At 41.5% G+C, this 13,578-nt stretch overlaps 2 protein-coding genes across 2 annotated transcripts; one reads left to right on the top strand and one right to left on the bottom strand.

Annotated features, from left to right (window-relative positions):
• The first annotated feature begins 11,461 nt into the window (after positions 1–11,461).
• On the top strand, positions 11,462–12,508 carry LOC131938794 (uncharacterized). The gene has a single exon (XM_059296985.1). It carries the CDS (start codon positions 11,462–11,464, stop codon positions 12,506–12,508), a length of 1,047 nt encoding a protein of 348 aa, XP_059152968.1.
• A 223-nt stretch (positions 12,509–12,731) lies between these two features.
• Positions 12,732–13,364, bottom strand: LOC131938784 (salivary glue protein Sgs-3-like). Its single transcript, XM_059296975.1, has 2 exons — positions 13,336–13,364; positions 12,732–13,152 (listed from the first exon to the last, which is right to left on the bottom strand). Exons 1-2 carry the CDS (start codon positions 13,362–13,364, stop codon positions 12,732–12,734), a joined length of 450 nt encoding a protein of 149 aa, XP_059152958.1.
• Between the last annotated feature and the right edge of the window lie 214 nt (positions 13,365–13,578).

Below are 13,578 nucleotides of genomic sequence, written 5' to 3'. Positions count from 1 at the left end.
ACAGACGACTGACAGAGCGACCAGCAGACGATTGCCACCTTCCAAGAAACAATCGTCTGCTCCTAAATTAACAAAACAGAAAAGTCTCTCATCTTTTACAAAAACGTTACTGGAACTATTTTTTAACTAAACAGCCGTTGAACTTTTTTTTAAAAACTCAACAGCCGTTTTTTACCAAAGCATCCGTCGACGGTTTTCTCCAAGTTTCCATTGTTCACGCGACCGTTAAACCAGCTGGTTAATAAAAAGACAAAAAATAAAATATTTTACTTTACAAAACACAATTCTCCCCCGCGCTTCCGCCCGCCCATCGGAGCGCATTGAAATCAACAAAAAATGTAATGATATTTCAATTAAATCCGATAACGAAGTGGAGATTAAGGGGAAAAAAAATAAAAACTTTTTTGTGCGTTAAATTTAAATTCTTCCCGTGCCTTTGATGTATCGTTTGCAATGGGAGTCCCAATTTAAGACGTCTGATGTGTACGTTTTTGTACAGACGTTACAACTACTTGCTCATTCAAGACGTTTCTTTGTGCACATTCTTCCACAGATGTCTTTTATCGAAAACGTCTGCTTTTGCATATTCTCTCACAGATGTCTCCTCTTTATGATGCACTTCTCTCATAGACGTCTTTAAGTCGTCCATTGCTGCACATTCCCCCATAAACGTCTTTAAGACGTCCAATTCTGCACATGCTCCACAGACGAACCACCCACATGTCAACATCCACACACGCATATATTCTTTCATTGTCGTCTAAATTCTTTCTTCTCTCGTCCCTGTCGTTTTTTTATTCATCGTTTTTATGTCCTGATCGTTGTGACTGGAATCGTTTTTATTCTAGACGTCTGCTCTCCATCTTGGTGGAGAGATTGGAGAGTCATGAGTGACGTTGATGAAGCAAGTAATGAGCGAGATGATTAATGCTAGTTTCTATGGCTGCTTTAAGGAGGGGCGGGGCAGAAGCTACGTACAGGCATTTAGCAGAGGCTACATACTTGCTTATAACGGAGGCTACAAACATGCTTATACCAGTGGTAGATATATACTTATAGTAGAGGTACATACACGCTCATAACAGAGGGTAGATATATACTTATAGTAGAGGCTTGATACTTGCTTATAACAGAGGCTATATACATACTTATAATAGAGACTTGATACTTGCTTATAACGGAGGCTAGATACATCGCAGAGCCTCATTTGATGCTTGACCCACGGCGTACGGTGTCAAAAAGCCGGTGACAAAACGGCCCCGACAATAAAGCCCCTATTTGTCGGGACCATTTTGACTGGGTCGTTTTGTCGGGGGCCGTATTTCACGAAGCGATTCTAGGCCTTTATGTAGCTTTTAATTTTGAACCCAGGACTTTGAATATGATGTCATCTATTACGTATTTCCGGCGATTTGTCACGTGACCGAGAAACCAGGTACAGAGGCAAAAACTTTCAGTCACCTTTGACCTGTTTTCATCAACTCTGACCTACTTTCTTTCTTTGAGGAACTGCTGACATTTCTAGAGCAATTATAGAGCTGTGAGCTAAGATTTCAGGTTAGAAAATCTCTGACATTTGAAGATAATGGTAATTAGATCCCCGACCCCAAAGACCCCCATACACAGCAATGGGGTGAACATGTTTAGCTCTCTCTTCTGTACATTCACCTTTGTGTTAGAAGCAAAGTGTTAAAGTTGCGACTCAGCATTTTGAAGTGTCTTGCATTTAAAATTCCATTTGAAACCTTAGGTTGATACGTTTTCTAGATATTGTTTAACTATTACAGAAAAGAGTAACTGACTTTAAAAAAAAAAAACGAAACAAATATTTTTAGAACGAGTAGTTATAACAGTACATCGTTAGAATGAAGCTATTTTTAGCGGCCACGTGATAGCAGTACAGTGAAATGATTGGCTGAGTTGTTTATTGATTTCTTCTTGCTGTTGTTTACATTTGGTTGACTGTTCCCGCCAAAAGCAGTACAAGGCCTCGCCAAGCTATTTATACGTTAAGAACTATTGTTAGAATAGCAAGCTATTTATAAGTCAAGAACTATTGTTAGAATAGCAATTTGAAAGACTCGTTTTGAGACGGTACTAATGGGTACCTGATCGACTTTTACATGTCAAGGTCAAGCGAATAGATGACCTTCACCCTCAGCAATAAACATGTGTTATCCTCTACTTTATCTAGAATTCTAAGAGGTACGTTAAATTAATTCTGTTTGTAGCTTACATTCACAATTTCTTTTTCGCACTCTTAACATAGAACTAATTCCATGAACCTAGTGCAGACAATTATGTTAATTCCCGGGTCGCAAATTACCTAACAGGTAACCAAACACGCCGATATCTTAACAAGGCTGATGGAGCATGCACTAACAGCACCTAGCACAGACTAAACCAGTTTAGTTTATATATGCCAGGTTGCGTTAATTATAACGTGTAAATGTTATCGTTGCCCGTGACGGTCCGGGTTCAACTGCTAGTATCTCATTCCTGACAGGTTTCAGCGTCCTCTGAACGACGTTTTGTGGGGAGATGAATGCGTCTGGTCCCGCTATTAGAGGATGTGTGTTTTCATAACTGTGTCAATAGGCACACGGAGAACTCACTCATCGATCTCATGGGCGGGGAGGGTGGAAAGGTTGAAGTACTAAGATGGGGGTCATTGTCCTTTAGGTAAAAACACAAGTTGTCTTTAAGCGTGTACACGTTGAGTATCGTGTACACGTTGAGTATTATGGACACGTTGAATATCGTGTACACGTCGTATTGATGTGTATGTGTAGGTGCATATCATTTTGTTATTTTCTATTACGTATGGTGAGGGGGATGCATGACATTGTTATCTAACACAAAATTGAATTTTCTTTATATTTTTTTTATCTTTGATACATTTCTACAATTCAGAAAGGCTAAATGAATATGCTGACATAAATAGTTTAAACAATCTTTGAATTAATATAAATATTTCCAACTCTTTAGAAAATGTAAAGAGTTTGGTCGTGTGGTTTCTAGCGTTGTGTATGTGTGTGTGTGTGTGTGTGTGTGTGTGTGTAGTGAGTGGGGTGATTAGTAACGTGCGTGTGTGTGCGTAATGAGTAGGGTGATTAGTAACGTGTGTGTGTGTTACAGTACATAAAAGATGAGGGTAACTGCTACGATTTATGTTTGAATACGAGAAATGTTCAGGACCTGCAACTCCTGTATAAATCACGAGCAACCGAGACCATGTCTATACCATCAGGCGGCCATGACACATTGCGTAAGGCTCTCAATTTTCTCCATCATTCACTTCACATTAACGTCTGCTCAATGGCCAGAGATGGAGGGGGGGGGGGGAGTGAACAAGACAGGCAGAAAATAATTAACTTAAAAACAAGCATGATTAAAAATGTATTTTAATTATGACCAGCATCTGATTTTGATATGAAAACAGGGAGCGAGAATTTCACGGATTTAAACGATTAAGTTTTTTGTGTGTGTAACTTTCATTTGGATAAAGCAGGGATCGGTGTAAATGTTGGCCAACTGTGTGAAGTACCCCATTTAGCAAAACGTAACTATATTCTATATGAGTCTTTAACTTCATTAATTGGTTCAACGATTTAGTCCATCGATAAAAAACGTTTTTTTAAATACACCAGCTAAAAATGGTGACTAAAATAATTGACAACTTTCTTGAATGGATGGTCACATCATTTTGTGGGCATCAATACGTCAATGTAAACCTCTTTTATTTCTTACAGTACATAAGGTAGTTCAATATTTATTCAATACAAACAAAACTCCAATCGTTGTTAGGGTTTTAAAAAATTCTCCTTGCTTCTCCTTGTTGCGGAATTTCAAATCAAAACTTTATTTTTTTTTATAGAGCCTTGTTAATTGGCTTTTGGTGCAAATGGTTTAATGATGTAATTAGAAGCAGGCTGATAAAAAAAAGCCTTCAGGAAATTGAAAGAGGATTACGTTTCAATGCGGGCCATGTTTAAATGTTTGATCAATAGTATTAGTAGTAAAGTTTGGAGGTGTTATAGGGGAGTTGTGGGGGTGAAGTGGGAGGTGTGGATCAATAAGTCCTTGAGGTGTGGGGTAGATGTAGGGTAGGTGTGGGGGAGCTGTGGGGGTGAGGTGGGAGTTGTGGGGTGATAGGGTCTAAGTGTGTGGGTCAATAGTGGTAGTCCTGGAGGTGTGGGGTGGGTGTGGGGTTGGTGTGTAGATGTGTGGATGGTAGGTTGGAAATGTATGGATGGTAGGTTGGAAGTGTGAGGGTGGTAGGTTGAAAGTGTGTGGATGAAAAGTAATAGCGGCTGGAGGTGTTCCATAGGGGGGGGGGCAAGGAGGTGTTTTGGGGTGGGAGTTGTATTGTGGTGGGGTGGAAGGTGTTGTATGGTGGGGTGGGAGGTTTGGTGGGAGGTGTTGTGTGGTGGGGTGGGAGGTTTGGAGGGAGGTGTGTTGTGGGGTGGGAGGTTGTGTGGGAGGTGTTGTGTTGTGGGGTGGGAGGTTGTGTGGGAGGTGTTGTGTGGTGGGGTGGGAGGTTGTGTGGTGGAATCTTGTCATGATAATATATAGGCCTACCTATATTACAACTCAGGTTTACAATGTACATCGCGCCGATCATGAGATTGCTAGACGACCTATATAATAACGTTGTCTCCCCTTTTGTTATTAAATTGAAAAATCTTTTAATTAATCTTTAATTATATTTTTTAGGGATAATTTTCTAAAATCTAATTACATTAATCTATTTAAATGTTTATTGCATAGAGCTCGGGGACAAATGAATCTGGAAAATCGCTTCGTTAGAAGTGGGTCTTATATGGGTTAAAAGATTTGTCACAGACGTAAGTGCCGACAGACAGACAGACAGACAAACATTAGGACAAAACAAAACAATCCCCAACAACAGACCGGCTGTTGAGACAATGATGTCCGGGGTTGTAAAACAAAATCTAGGTCAAGTTCCAGACGACATCTTCAGACTTCCCGCCATTTCACATCTGAACGTGATTTCAATTTTTCAAGTCATCCACGAATTTCGGAAAGTCACGTTTTTTTTCTCTCTCGAAGACACTTAAATAAAATGCAGCGTCAACGAAAAAAAAAGTTAAAAAAAAAAGTTCAGAAAAAAAGGTCGGAAAAAAAAATCTATTATTAGTGTTCCAGTCTTGTGATCGATATTTCCAGTAGAGGTACACGATGTAACCAGAAAATAAGGGAACCCAAATCCAGACTATTTCTATCGATTTTCAAACCCGCAAACAAAAAGGCAATCATAGAGTCCCCGCTGAACATGACAGATTGAAAACAACCCATGATAAACACACAATCCGCCATTTTTTTCAAAGCGAAAGTAGGATCGTCTGGGGAGGATTCTACTACTGATTAGCTCCCCTTTTATTAGCGTCATCGCTCGTGACATGATAAGAACGTTTGGTGTTGTCCGTGACCTTCGTGGTAACTAGGGGAGAAATGGACAAGAAATCAATCGAACTTGGGGTGAAGATGGGCGGAGTTAGGGTGGGGGGGGGGGGGGGGGTGATGGAAGGAGGAGGGAATAAAACCACAGCAGTAGGGCACTAGTAGAACTAAGTGTAAGTGGTATGTCATTTGTGGAACAGGGGGTATAATCCACACAGTGGTATGTCATTTGTGTAACAAGGGATATAATCCACACAGGGGTATGTCATTTGTGGAACAGGGGATGTAATCCACACAGGGGTATGTCAGTTGTGGAACATATGATATAACCCACTCATAGACGTAGTTATAGTCTAGTACTAAAGTGAGTACAATGTCTACAATGTTGTGTCAGATAGTCTAGTACACAAGTACTGGGCCTGTGTACACGTTGTTACCTAGTAGCAATCTGTACGCCAGACACAGGAATTGTGTACACACGCATACACACGTCAAGATAGCATTTGTCTTATTGGCGAACTTCAATTAGTCTTATTAAAGGCTAAATATAAAGACAGACTTATATTAAAAGCTACATACATAGATTTTAACTTAAAGAAATGAAACTTAAATCCTACATATGTACCGACATTATCATATTAAAAGCTACATACATAGATTTTAACTTAAAGAAATGAAACTTAAATCTTACAATCGTACCGACATTATCATATTAAAAGCTACATACATAGATTTTAACTTAAAGAAATGAAACTTAAATCCTACAAATGTACCGACACTATCATATTAAAACTACACGTACCGAGACAGTCATAGCCCAACGACATCAAAAACCTCCCCAGTTCTCCGGGCAGCTGTCGGCTGCATATCTCCCGCCAAAAAATGAATTCATTTCCGGCAGAAGAGATTGCTGTGACGAGCCTTGTGTGCGAGAGGGGACCAAGTGCGTTCATTACATCGTCCGCAGCGCTCATTGAGATTAATCTTGATTACAAAAGAGAATAAAGTTCCCCATTAATGCAGGCTGATAACAGGACGTAAAGGAGCGGAGCATATTTTGGACAGTTAAAGGATGAGCCTTTAAACGCCCGGAAAGTTATTTAAAATAAAACAAGTGATACAAGCAACATATTTTTTTAATAAGCGGAAGTGACGAATAAAAAAATCATCCTGGGTAATTAGCAGAGCGTGAAACAATCAAGAAAAAACCCGTTAAACAAATAAACAAACAAACAAATAGACAAACAAAAAACAAAGCAATCCAGAGGGAGCCATTCTACTGACCAACAGACCTGTTCAATATTGATTTGTGCCCCCCCCCCTAACTTCTTTATATAAAATGGCGTCTTCTCATTAATTTTACGCCACACAATGCAAAAACTGGCCCCCCGGGCGGACCTCCCCCTCATCTCTATGCAGAATATCCAGATAGATTTGCTTCAGCAGATCATGGGCAGAAAACTGCCACGAAAAAAAAAAAATAAATAAAAAACTTGTTCTAAAAAAAAAACAACCAACTCTCAATCCCGCAAAAACTGCTCTCTTAACTGTCGAGCGATTTAATATAGCTTAATATTTTTTCTCTTTTAAATGAGTGGAAATTGCCTTAAAGATTAGGGCAATTAAATGTGTGGAGTGTCTGGTGGGGGATAAAATCAATCCGCTCCTCAGACTCACCGCTGTCGTTCTCGAGATAACTCAAGCAGTCAACAGTTACATTCACATTTATCTGTAGCAAGTATACAGTGGTTGGTTTATCATACAACAATAGCCATTGATCCGGGAATTTAAAACATGTATTGAGACAGGATTTACATTCACATTTATCTGTAGCAAGTATACAGTTTATCATACAACAATAGCCATTGATCCGGGATATCAAAACATGTATTGAGACAGGATTTACATTCACATTTATCTGTAGCAAGTATACAGTTTATCATACAACAATAGCCATTGATCAGGGAATTTAAAACATGTATTGTGTCGCTATGTAACTGGCAGAATTTGATTCGTGCTATAATAAACACTTGTTTCATTATATAATCCTTGATCCTCGCTAAGACTAATAATTCTTAATTCTTGTTATAACACCAAGTAATCCTCACGATAACAGCCCATAATCCATGCTATAACATCTATTAATCATAGCCAGAAGAACCTATAATCCTCACTTCCATACTCCTCTCTATAACATCCATTAATCCTAGCTATAGGAATTCTTAATTCTTGGGATAACAGCCCATAATCCACGCTATAACACCCATTGATCCTCGCCGTTAATCATTACTCTAACAAATATCTCATAATCCTGGTTATAACAGCGCATAATCCTCGCTATAACAGCCATTAATCCTTGCTATAACAGCCATTAATCACTGCTATAACAACAAACAAACAACGACTTATTCCTACAGTGTGTAACAAATGTTCACTGTGACTCCTGGCGTTCAGAACTATTCCTATTGGTGGGACGACGTTTTGTGTTTCTTGGAAAAGCAAATTAATCGAAACAAAAGGTTTTATATTAGCGCTGATCCTAACGATCTGCCTTTAAATCGAAAGTTGAGCAAAAAAGTAGTTTCATCTCAGTGAGTTTGCTTAAGGCATGAAATATCCCTGTACAAACCACAATGTAAAGTTTAAGGTCTACAAGATATAATCAACATACACATTCTTATGTGGGTCCAGTTATTCTGACGTTATAGAGAAACATATGGCCCTCCATCACAACATTTCCCAGGCCATTTTTAAAGCGTAAGGCCATCCAGCAGTGTAAGGCCATCCACTAGTGAAGGCCATCCACCGGCCTAAGGCCATCTTAAGTTTGCACCCCCTCCAGCAGTTTCTGTACCCCCCTGTGATGGACACGACCACTGGGAAAAACTCACCAACCACCGATACAAAAACATTACATTGGTCCTGTAGTTCACATCAAACCCCATCGATTATTCCCCCTTTGATCTATTGATTATCGCCCCTGATTCTCTCCCCTCCCTCCCCGGGCTATGAAAGCGCTACAGACACCTTCGTCCGTCTCAAGTGACGCTGGTAATAAATATTTCCACGACCCCCGACCCCCAAATAAATATTTCCACCACCCCTGACCCCCAAATAAATATTTCTACGACCCCTGACTTCCAAATAAACATCTGTATTCAGCCGTTGGTTCAACCGCAAATAGAATTTTTCCTTCGACACTTTCCATTTCTGTAACACTGTTATTAACAGTAACCACAAAAATAAATATACGTAGCTTCAACCGTCGGTCAAAACGTATTTCTTTATTTAACAGTTTTGTTTTAGTTTTAACATTGCTTTTTGTTGCGGGCAATGTGTTATAGATTATATCAATACTAGACAAATGATTTAAGCGTGTGTTAACAATACTAGACAAATGATTTAAGCATATGTTAACAATACTAGACAAATGATTGAAGCCTATGTTAACAATACTAGACAAATGATTGATGCCTATGTTATCAATACTAGACAAATGATTGAAGCCTATGTTAACAATACTAGACAAATGATTTAAGCATATGTTAACAATACTAGACAAACGAATAAGCCTGTGAGCAAGCCACCTAAAACCAACCTCTAAATATACCCGAACTCTACTTTAACTACACATACATGAGTGTGTTTTGACGGCAGATTAGATGCGTAAAATCTTCGGAATTCTATGACTCTGGCTCTTGTGTTGAATATCCCGACTCTACTAACCCCCCCCCCCCCCCACTCCCCCAAAAAAGAAAAAAAAACAACAAAAAACAAGAAAAAAAAAAAGCCAATACAAAGCTGTGAAGATAACCTAACTTAGAGCGGGCGTTCACAATTAACAGAACCAATCTCTAACCAACAAAAACCATTATGACAGCGATGACAGTTTCAAATCTTGAGGTTTAAAGAAAGATGTACAAAAAGCCATGTTTGATGGCCAGCCGACAAAAAGCCATGTTTGGTGGCCAGCCGACAAAAAGCCATGTTTGGTGGCCAGCCGACAAAAAGCCATGTTTGGTTGCCAGCTGACAAAAAGCCATGTTTGGTGGCCAGCCAACAAAAAGCTATGTTAGGTGGCCAGCCGACAAAAAGCCATGTTTGGTGGCCAGCCGACAAAACGCCATGTTTGGTGGCCAGCCGACAAAATGCCATGTTTGGTGGCCAGCCGACAAAAAGCCATGTTTGGTAGCCAGCCGACAAAATGCCATGTTTGGTGGCCAGCCGACAAAAAGCCATGTTTGGTAGCCAGCCGACAAAATGCCATGTTTGGTGGCCAGCCGACAAAAAGCCATGTTTGGTAGCCAGCCGACAAAATGCCATGTTTGGTGGCCAGCCTACCAAAAGCCATCTCAGCGCCAGCCGATTGTTTTGTCTACTGAGGCGATAAAAATATCAACTTGCTTGAGAATGTCCAATTACCCAGGCATTTTTCTGTTTGTTCATTAAACTAATGAAGCTTGTCCTAATTAACTAAAGTGAAAAATCACACAACTGGTCATTAGGCGGATTAACTCGACAGCGGATTAATTCGTTTAAGCCGAAGAACTGTTCGTTGCGCCGCTTAAGTTTTACGATTGGCCCCCTGTGAAGTGATGGTGGAGGGGGGGGGGGGGGGGGGGGGGAGAGAATTGATGTCGAGGTTACTGGCCAGTTAAAAAAAATAATGAGAAAATAATGTTTACCACGATACAAACTTCCCGTCGATACAAAAGTTCTGTTTTGTTTTCTTGTCATTACCATTTTTATGTTTACGTCGTTATGTAAAAAAAAAAAGTAATCTCGAAGCTAAGCCACGCCACATGTCAGTCACCCAGGTCCCAGTATGATAAAATAAATAACCAATTATATTGAGGAATAAAATAATTTGTGATTGTATCGCAACGAGAATAACAGGGTTTAAATTAAACGGCGTTTTACTATGTTGAACCACAGTGGGCATTCAAAATTAGAATTATTGACAAACTTATATAGTTAATTTTTTTTCAAACTTTCGAGTTGTTTTTCTGACACGGAAAACATTTTTAAGACGAGCGAACGGAAATTCCCACAAATAAAAGGAAAGTACTCGTATCATAATCGGATTTTCCCTATTTAATTGGCTGCTTTGCATGTTCCGAAATGATTTTTGGACATCAAAGAAAGCTGACTAAAGACCTATCGCGTCGTATCAGAGTTGACTGCCGGGGGACGGAAGTGACAGCATGCTTAAATAAAATACTTAAAAAAAAACTTTTTAAAAAACCACGTTTTTCTTGTGGACTAAAAAGTAGAAAATAACTATTTACATACATTTGATGACAAAAAACGTGGGTACGTTCACCATCAAATTTCCCGACCCATCTGCCCGACCCACGTTTTTTGTCATCAAATGTATGTAAATAGTTATTTTCTACTTTTTAGTCCACAAGAAAAACGTGGTTTTTTAAAAAGTTTTTTTTTAAGTATTTTATTTTCTCCTTTTTAGTCCGTTGCTACACATGAAAAACGTGGTTTTTAAAAAAGTGTTTATAAATACACGGACTAAAAAAATCTTGAGCGACCAGGATTCGAACCTGGGTTGTCGCGGCCACAACGCGAAGTACTAACCACTATACGATCACGGCCAGCGCGCTCACATCGATTGGGGCCGAAGTAACTGTGTCTATAGGCCTCCAGTCTTGTCGGTATCTTTAGAAATCATGTCCTCAATTTTATGGTCCTTGGGGCGTAATTAAATTAAGCTAATTACGGTCTCTAATTGCTAGTTTTTATGATTGCATCTGAAATTGTTAGGCGAAAGTAACCTGCATGCCAAATTTCAGAACTATAGAACAATCAGAAGTGGGCTAATTTTCGATGTCAATTTTAACAACAAACACACGCGAAGCTGAGTTAATAAAAACGTGTTAAAATAGAATTACTCTAATCAGGAGGGGGGTGACGCCCATTTCTTGTTTACTTAAGAAGATCACGTGACACTGCTGTCTTTGTTTAGAGTGATCTGTCCCTGTCTTTGTTCTTTTAAATTAGCACATTTCTACTGTGTTGATGGCCCATGGTTACTGTTGCTATGGCCTATGGTTACCGTGGTGCTATGGCCCACGGTTACCGTGGTGCTATGGCCCATGGTTACTGTGGTGCTATGGCCCACGGTTACCGTGGTGCTATGGCCCATGGTTACTGTGGTGCTATGGCCCATGGTTACTGTGGTGCTATGGCCCATGGTTACTGTGGTGCTATGGCCCATGGTTACTGTGGTGCTATGGCCCATGGTTACTGTGGTGCTATGGCCCATGGTTACTGTGGTGCTATGGCCCACGGTTACCGTGGTGCTATGGCCCATGGTTACTGTGGTGCTATGGCCAATGGTTACTGTGATGCTATGGCCCATGGTTACTGTGGTGCTATGGCCCATGGTTACTGTGGTGCTATGGCCCACGGTTACCGTGGTGCTATGGCCCACGGTTACTGTGGTGCTATGGCCAATGGTTACTGTGATGCTATGGCCCATGGTTACTGTGGTGCTATGGCCCATGGTTACTGTGGTGCTATGGCCCATGGTTACTGTGGTGCTTTGGCCAATGGTTACTGTGGTGCTATGGCCAATGGTTACTGTGGTGCTATGGCCCATGGTTACTGTGTTGCTATGGCCCATGGTTACTGTGCTATGGCCCATGGTTACTGTGGTGCTATGGCCCACGGTTACCGTGTTGCTATGGCCCATGGTTACTGTGCTATGGCCCATGGTTACTGTGGTGCTATGGCCCACGGTTACCGTGTTGTTATGGCCCATGGTTACTGTGCTATGGCCCATGGTTACTGTGGTGCTATGGCCCACGGTTACCGTGTTGCTATGGCCCATGGTTACTGTGCTATGGCCCATGGTTACTGTGGTGCTATGGCCCACGGTTACCGTGTTGTTATGGCCCATGGTTACTGTGCTATGGCCCATGGTTACTGTGGTGCTATGGCCCATGGTTACTGTGGTGCTATGGCCCATGGTTACTGTGGTGCTATGGCCCATGGTTACTGTGGTGCTATGGCCCATGGTTACTGTTGCTGTGGTCTACCAAAGACGCGCGGCGGGGAAACTTTAGTATGAAGCAGCGTCGAGAGTGAAGAGTCAGGAGATAAGCTTGACATGACTCCGGCTGACTCCACGAGTCAGGAGCTGAGCCTCCTGAAGATGACCTGCACGCAATTCTCGCGCATCACGCTAGAGCACTCACCCTCGTCACGTGCGTGTCACGCGGTGAGTGACAGTCGATTTGGGGAGGGGGAGGGGACCGTGGTGTCAATCATAGACGCGACGAGGTCATGACCTTTTAGCTGGTCTGGCGTGTAAAGTAGGTCGCTGTTGCGCTGGCTGCGATGGTACGGTGAGTGGATGGGTGTGAGACATCGGGTCTGTAGGGCTTGGTGGTGTAGGGCTTGGTGGTGTAGGGCTTGGTGGTGTAGGGCTTGGTGGTGTAGGGCTTGGTGGTGTAGGGTTTGGTGGTGTGGGGATTGGTGGTGTAGGGTTTGGTGGTGTAGGGCTTGGTGGTGTAGGGCTTGGTGGTGTAGGGCTTGGTGGTGTGGGGCTTGGTGGTGTAGGGTTTGGTGGTGTTGGGCTTGGTGGTGTAGGGCTTGGTGGTGTAGGGCTTGGTGGTGTAGGGCTTGGTGGTGTAGGGCTTGGTGGTGTAGGGCTTGGTGGTGTAGGGCTTGGTGGTGTAGGGTTTGGTGGTGTTGGGCTTGGTGGTGGTAGGACTAGCAAGGGTGGAGTGTGGTAGAAAAATTCATTAACAATGACGGCATAGGTTACGAACCCGCAACTGACGGGATATATATACTCTCCTCTCGACTACACCAACACAAATCAATTTGACATTATTCATTATTTTGTATTATTGTAGACTGAGAGGACTAGCCTAGTGGCTATTTTCTGCTGACAGTAGGCCATTGAGCCAGACAAAAGTCATATAGCAATACAGACGTGTGTGACGTCATATAGCAATATACAGACGTGTGTGACGTCATATAGCAATATACAGACGTGTGTGACGTCATATAGCAATATACAGACGTGTGTGACGTCATATAGCACTATACAGACGTGTGTGACGTCATATAGCACTATACAGACGTGTGTGACGTCATATAGCACTATACAGACGTGTGTGACGTCATATAGCA

Source organism: Physella acuta, unplaced genomic scaffold, assembly GCF_028476545.2.
Source record: "Physella acuta isolate Inbredline_101_S28 unplaced genomic scaffold, ASM2847654v3 ptg000017l, whole genome shotgun sequence".
In the NCBI taxonomy this organism is placed as follows: Eukaryota; Metazoa; Mollusca; class Gastropoda; family Physidae; genus Physella; species Physella acuta.
This window is presented reverse-complemented; position numbering and strand designations above follow the sequence as displayed.

Coding starts and splice junctions, on each gene's coding strand:
- LOC131938794 (XM_059296985.1), top strand. CDS start 11,462: ATGGTTACTGTTGCTATGGCCTATGGTTACCGTGGTGCTATGGCCCAC.
- LOC131938784 (XM_059296975.1), bottom strand. CDS start 13,364: ATGACTTTTGTCTGGCTCAATGGCCTACT. Junction 13,153..13,335: donor GTCTGGCTCAATGGCCTACT/GTCAGCAGAAAA, acceptor CACCCTTGCTAG/TCCTACCACCACCAAGCCCA.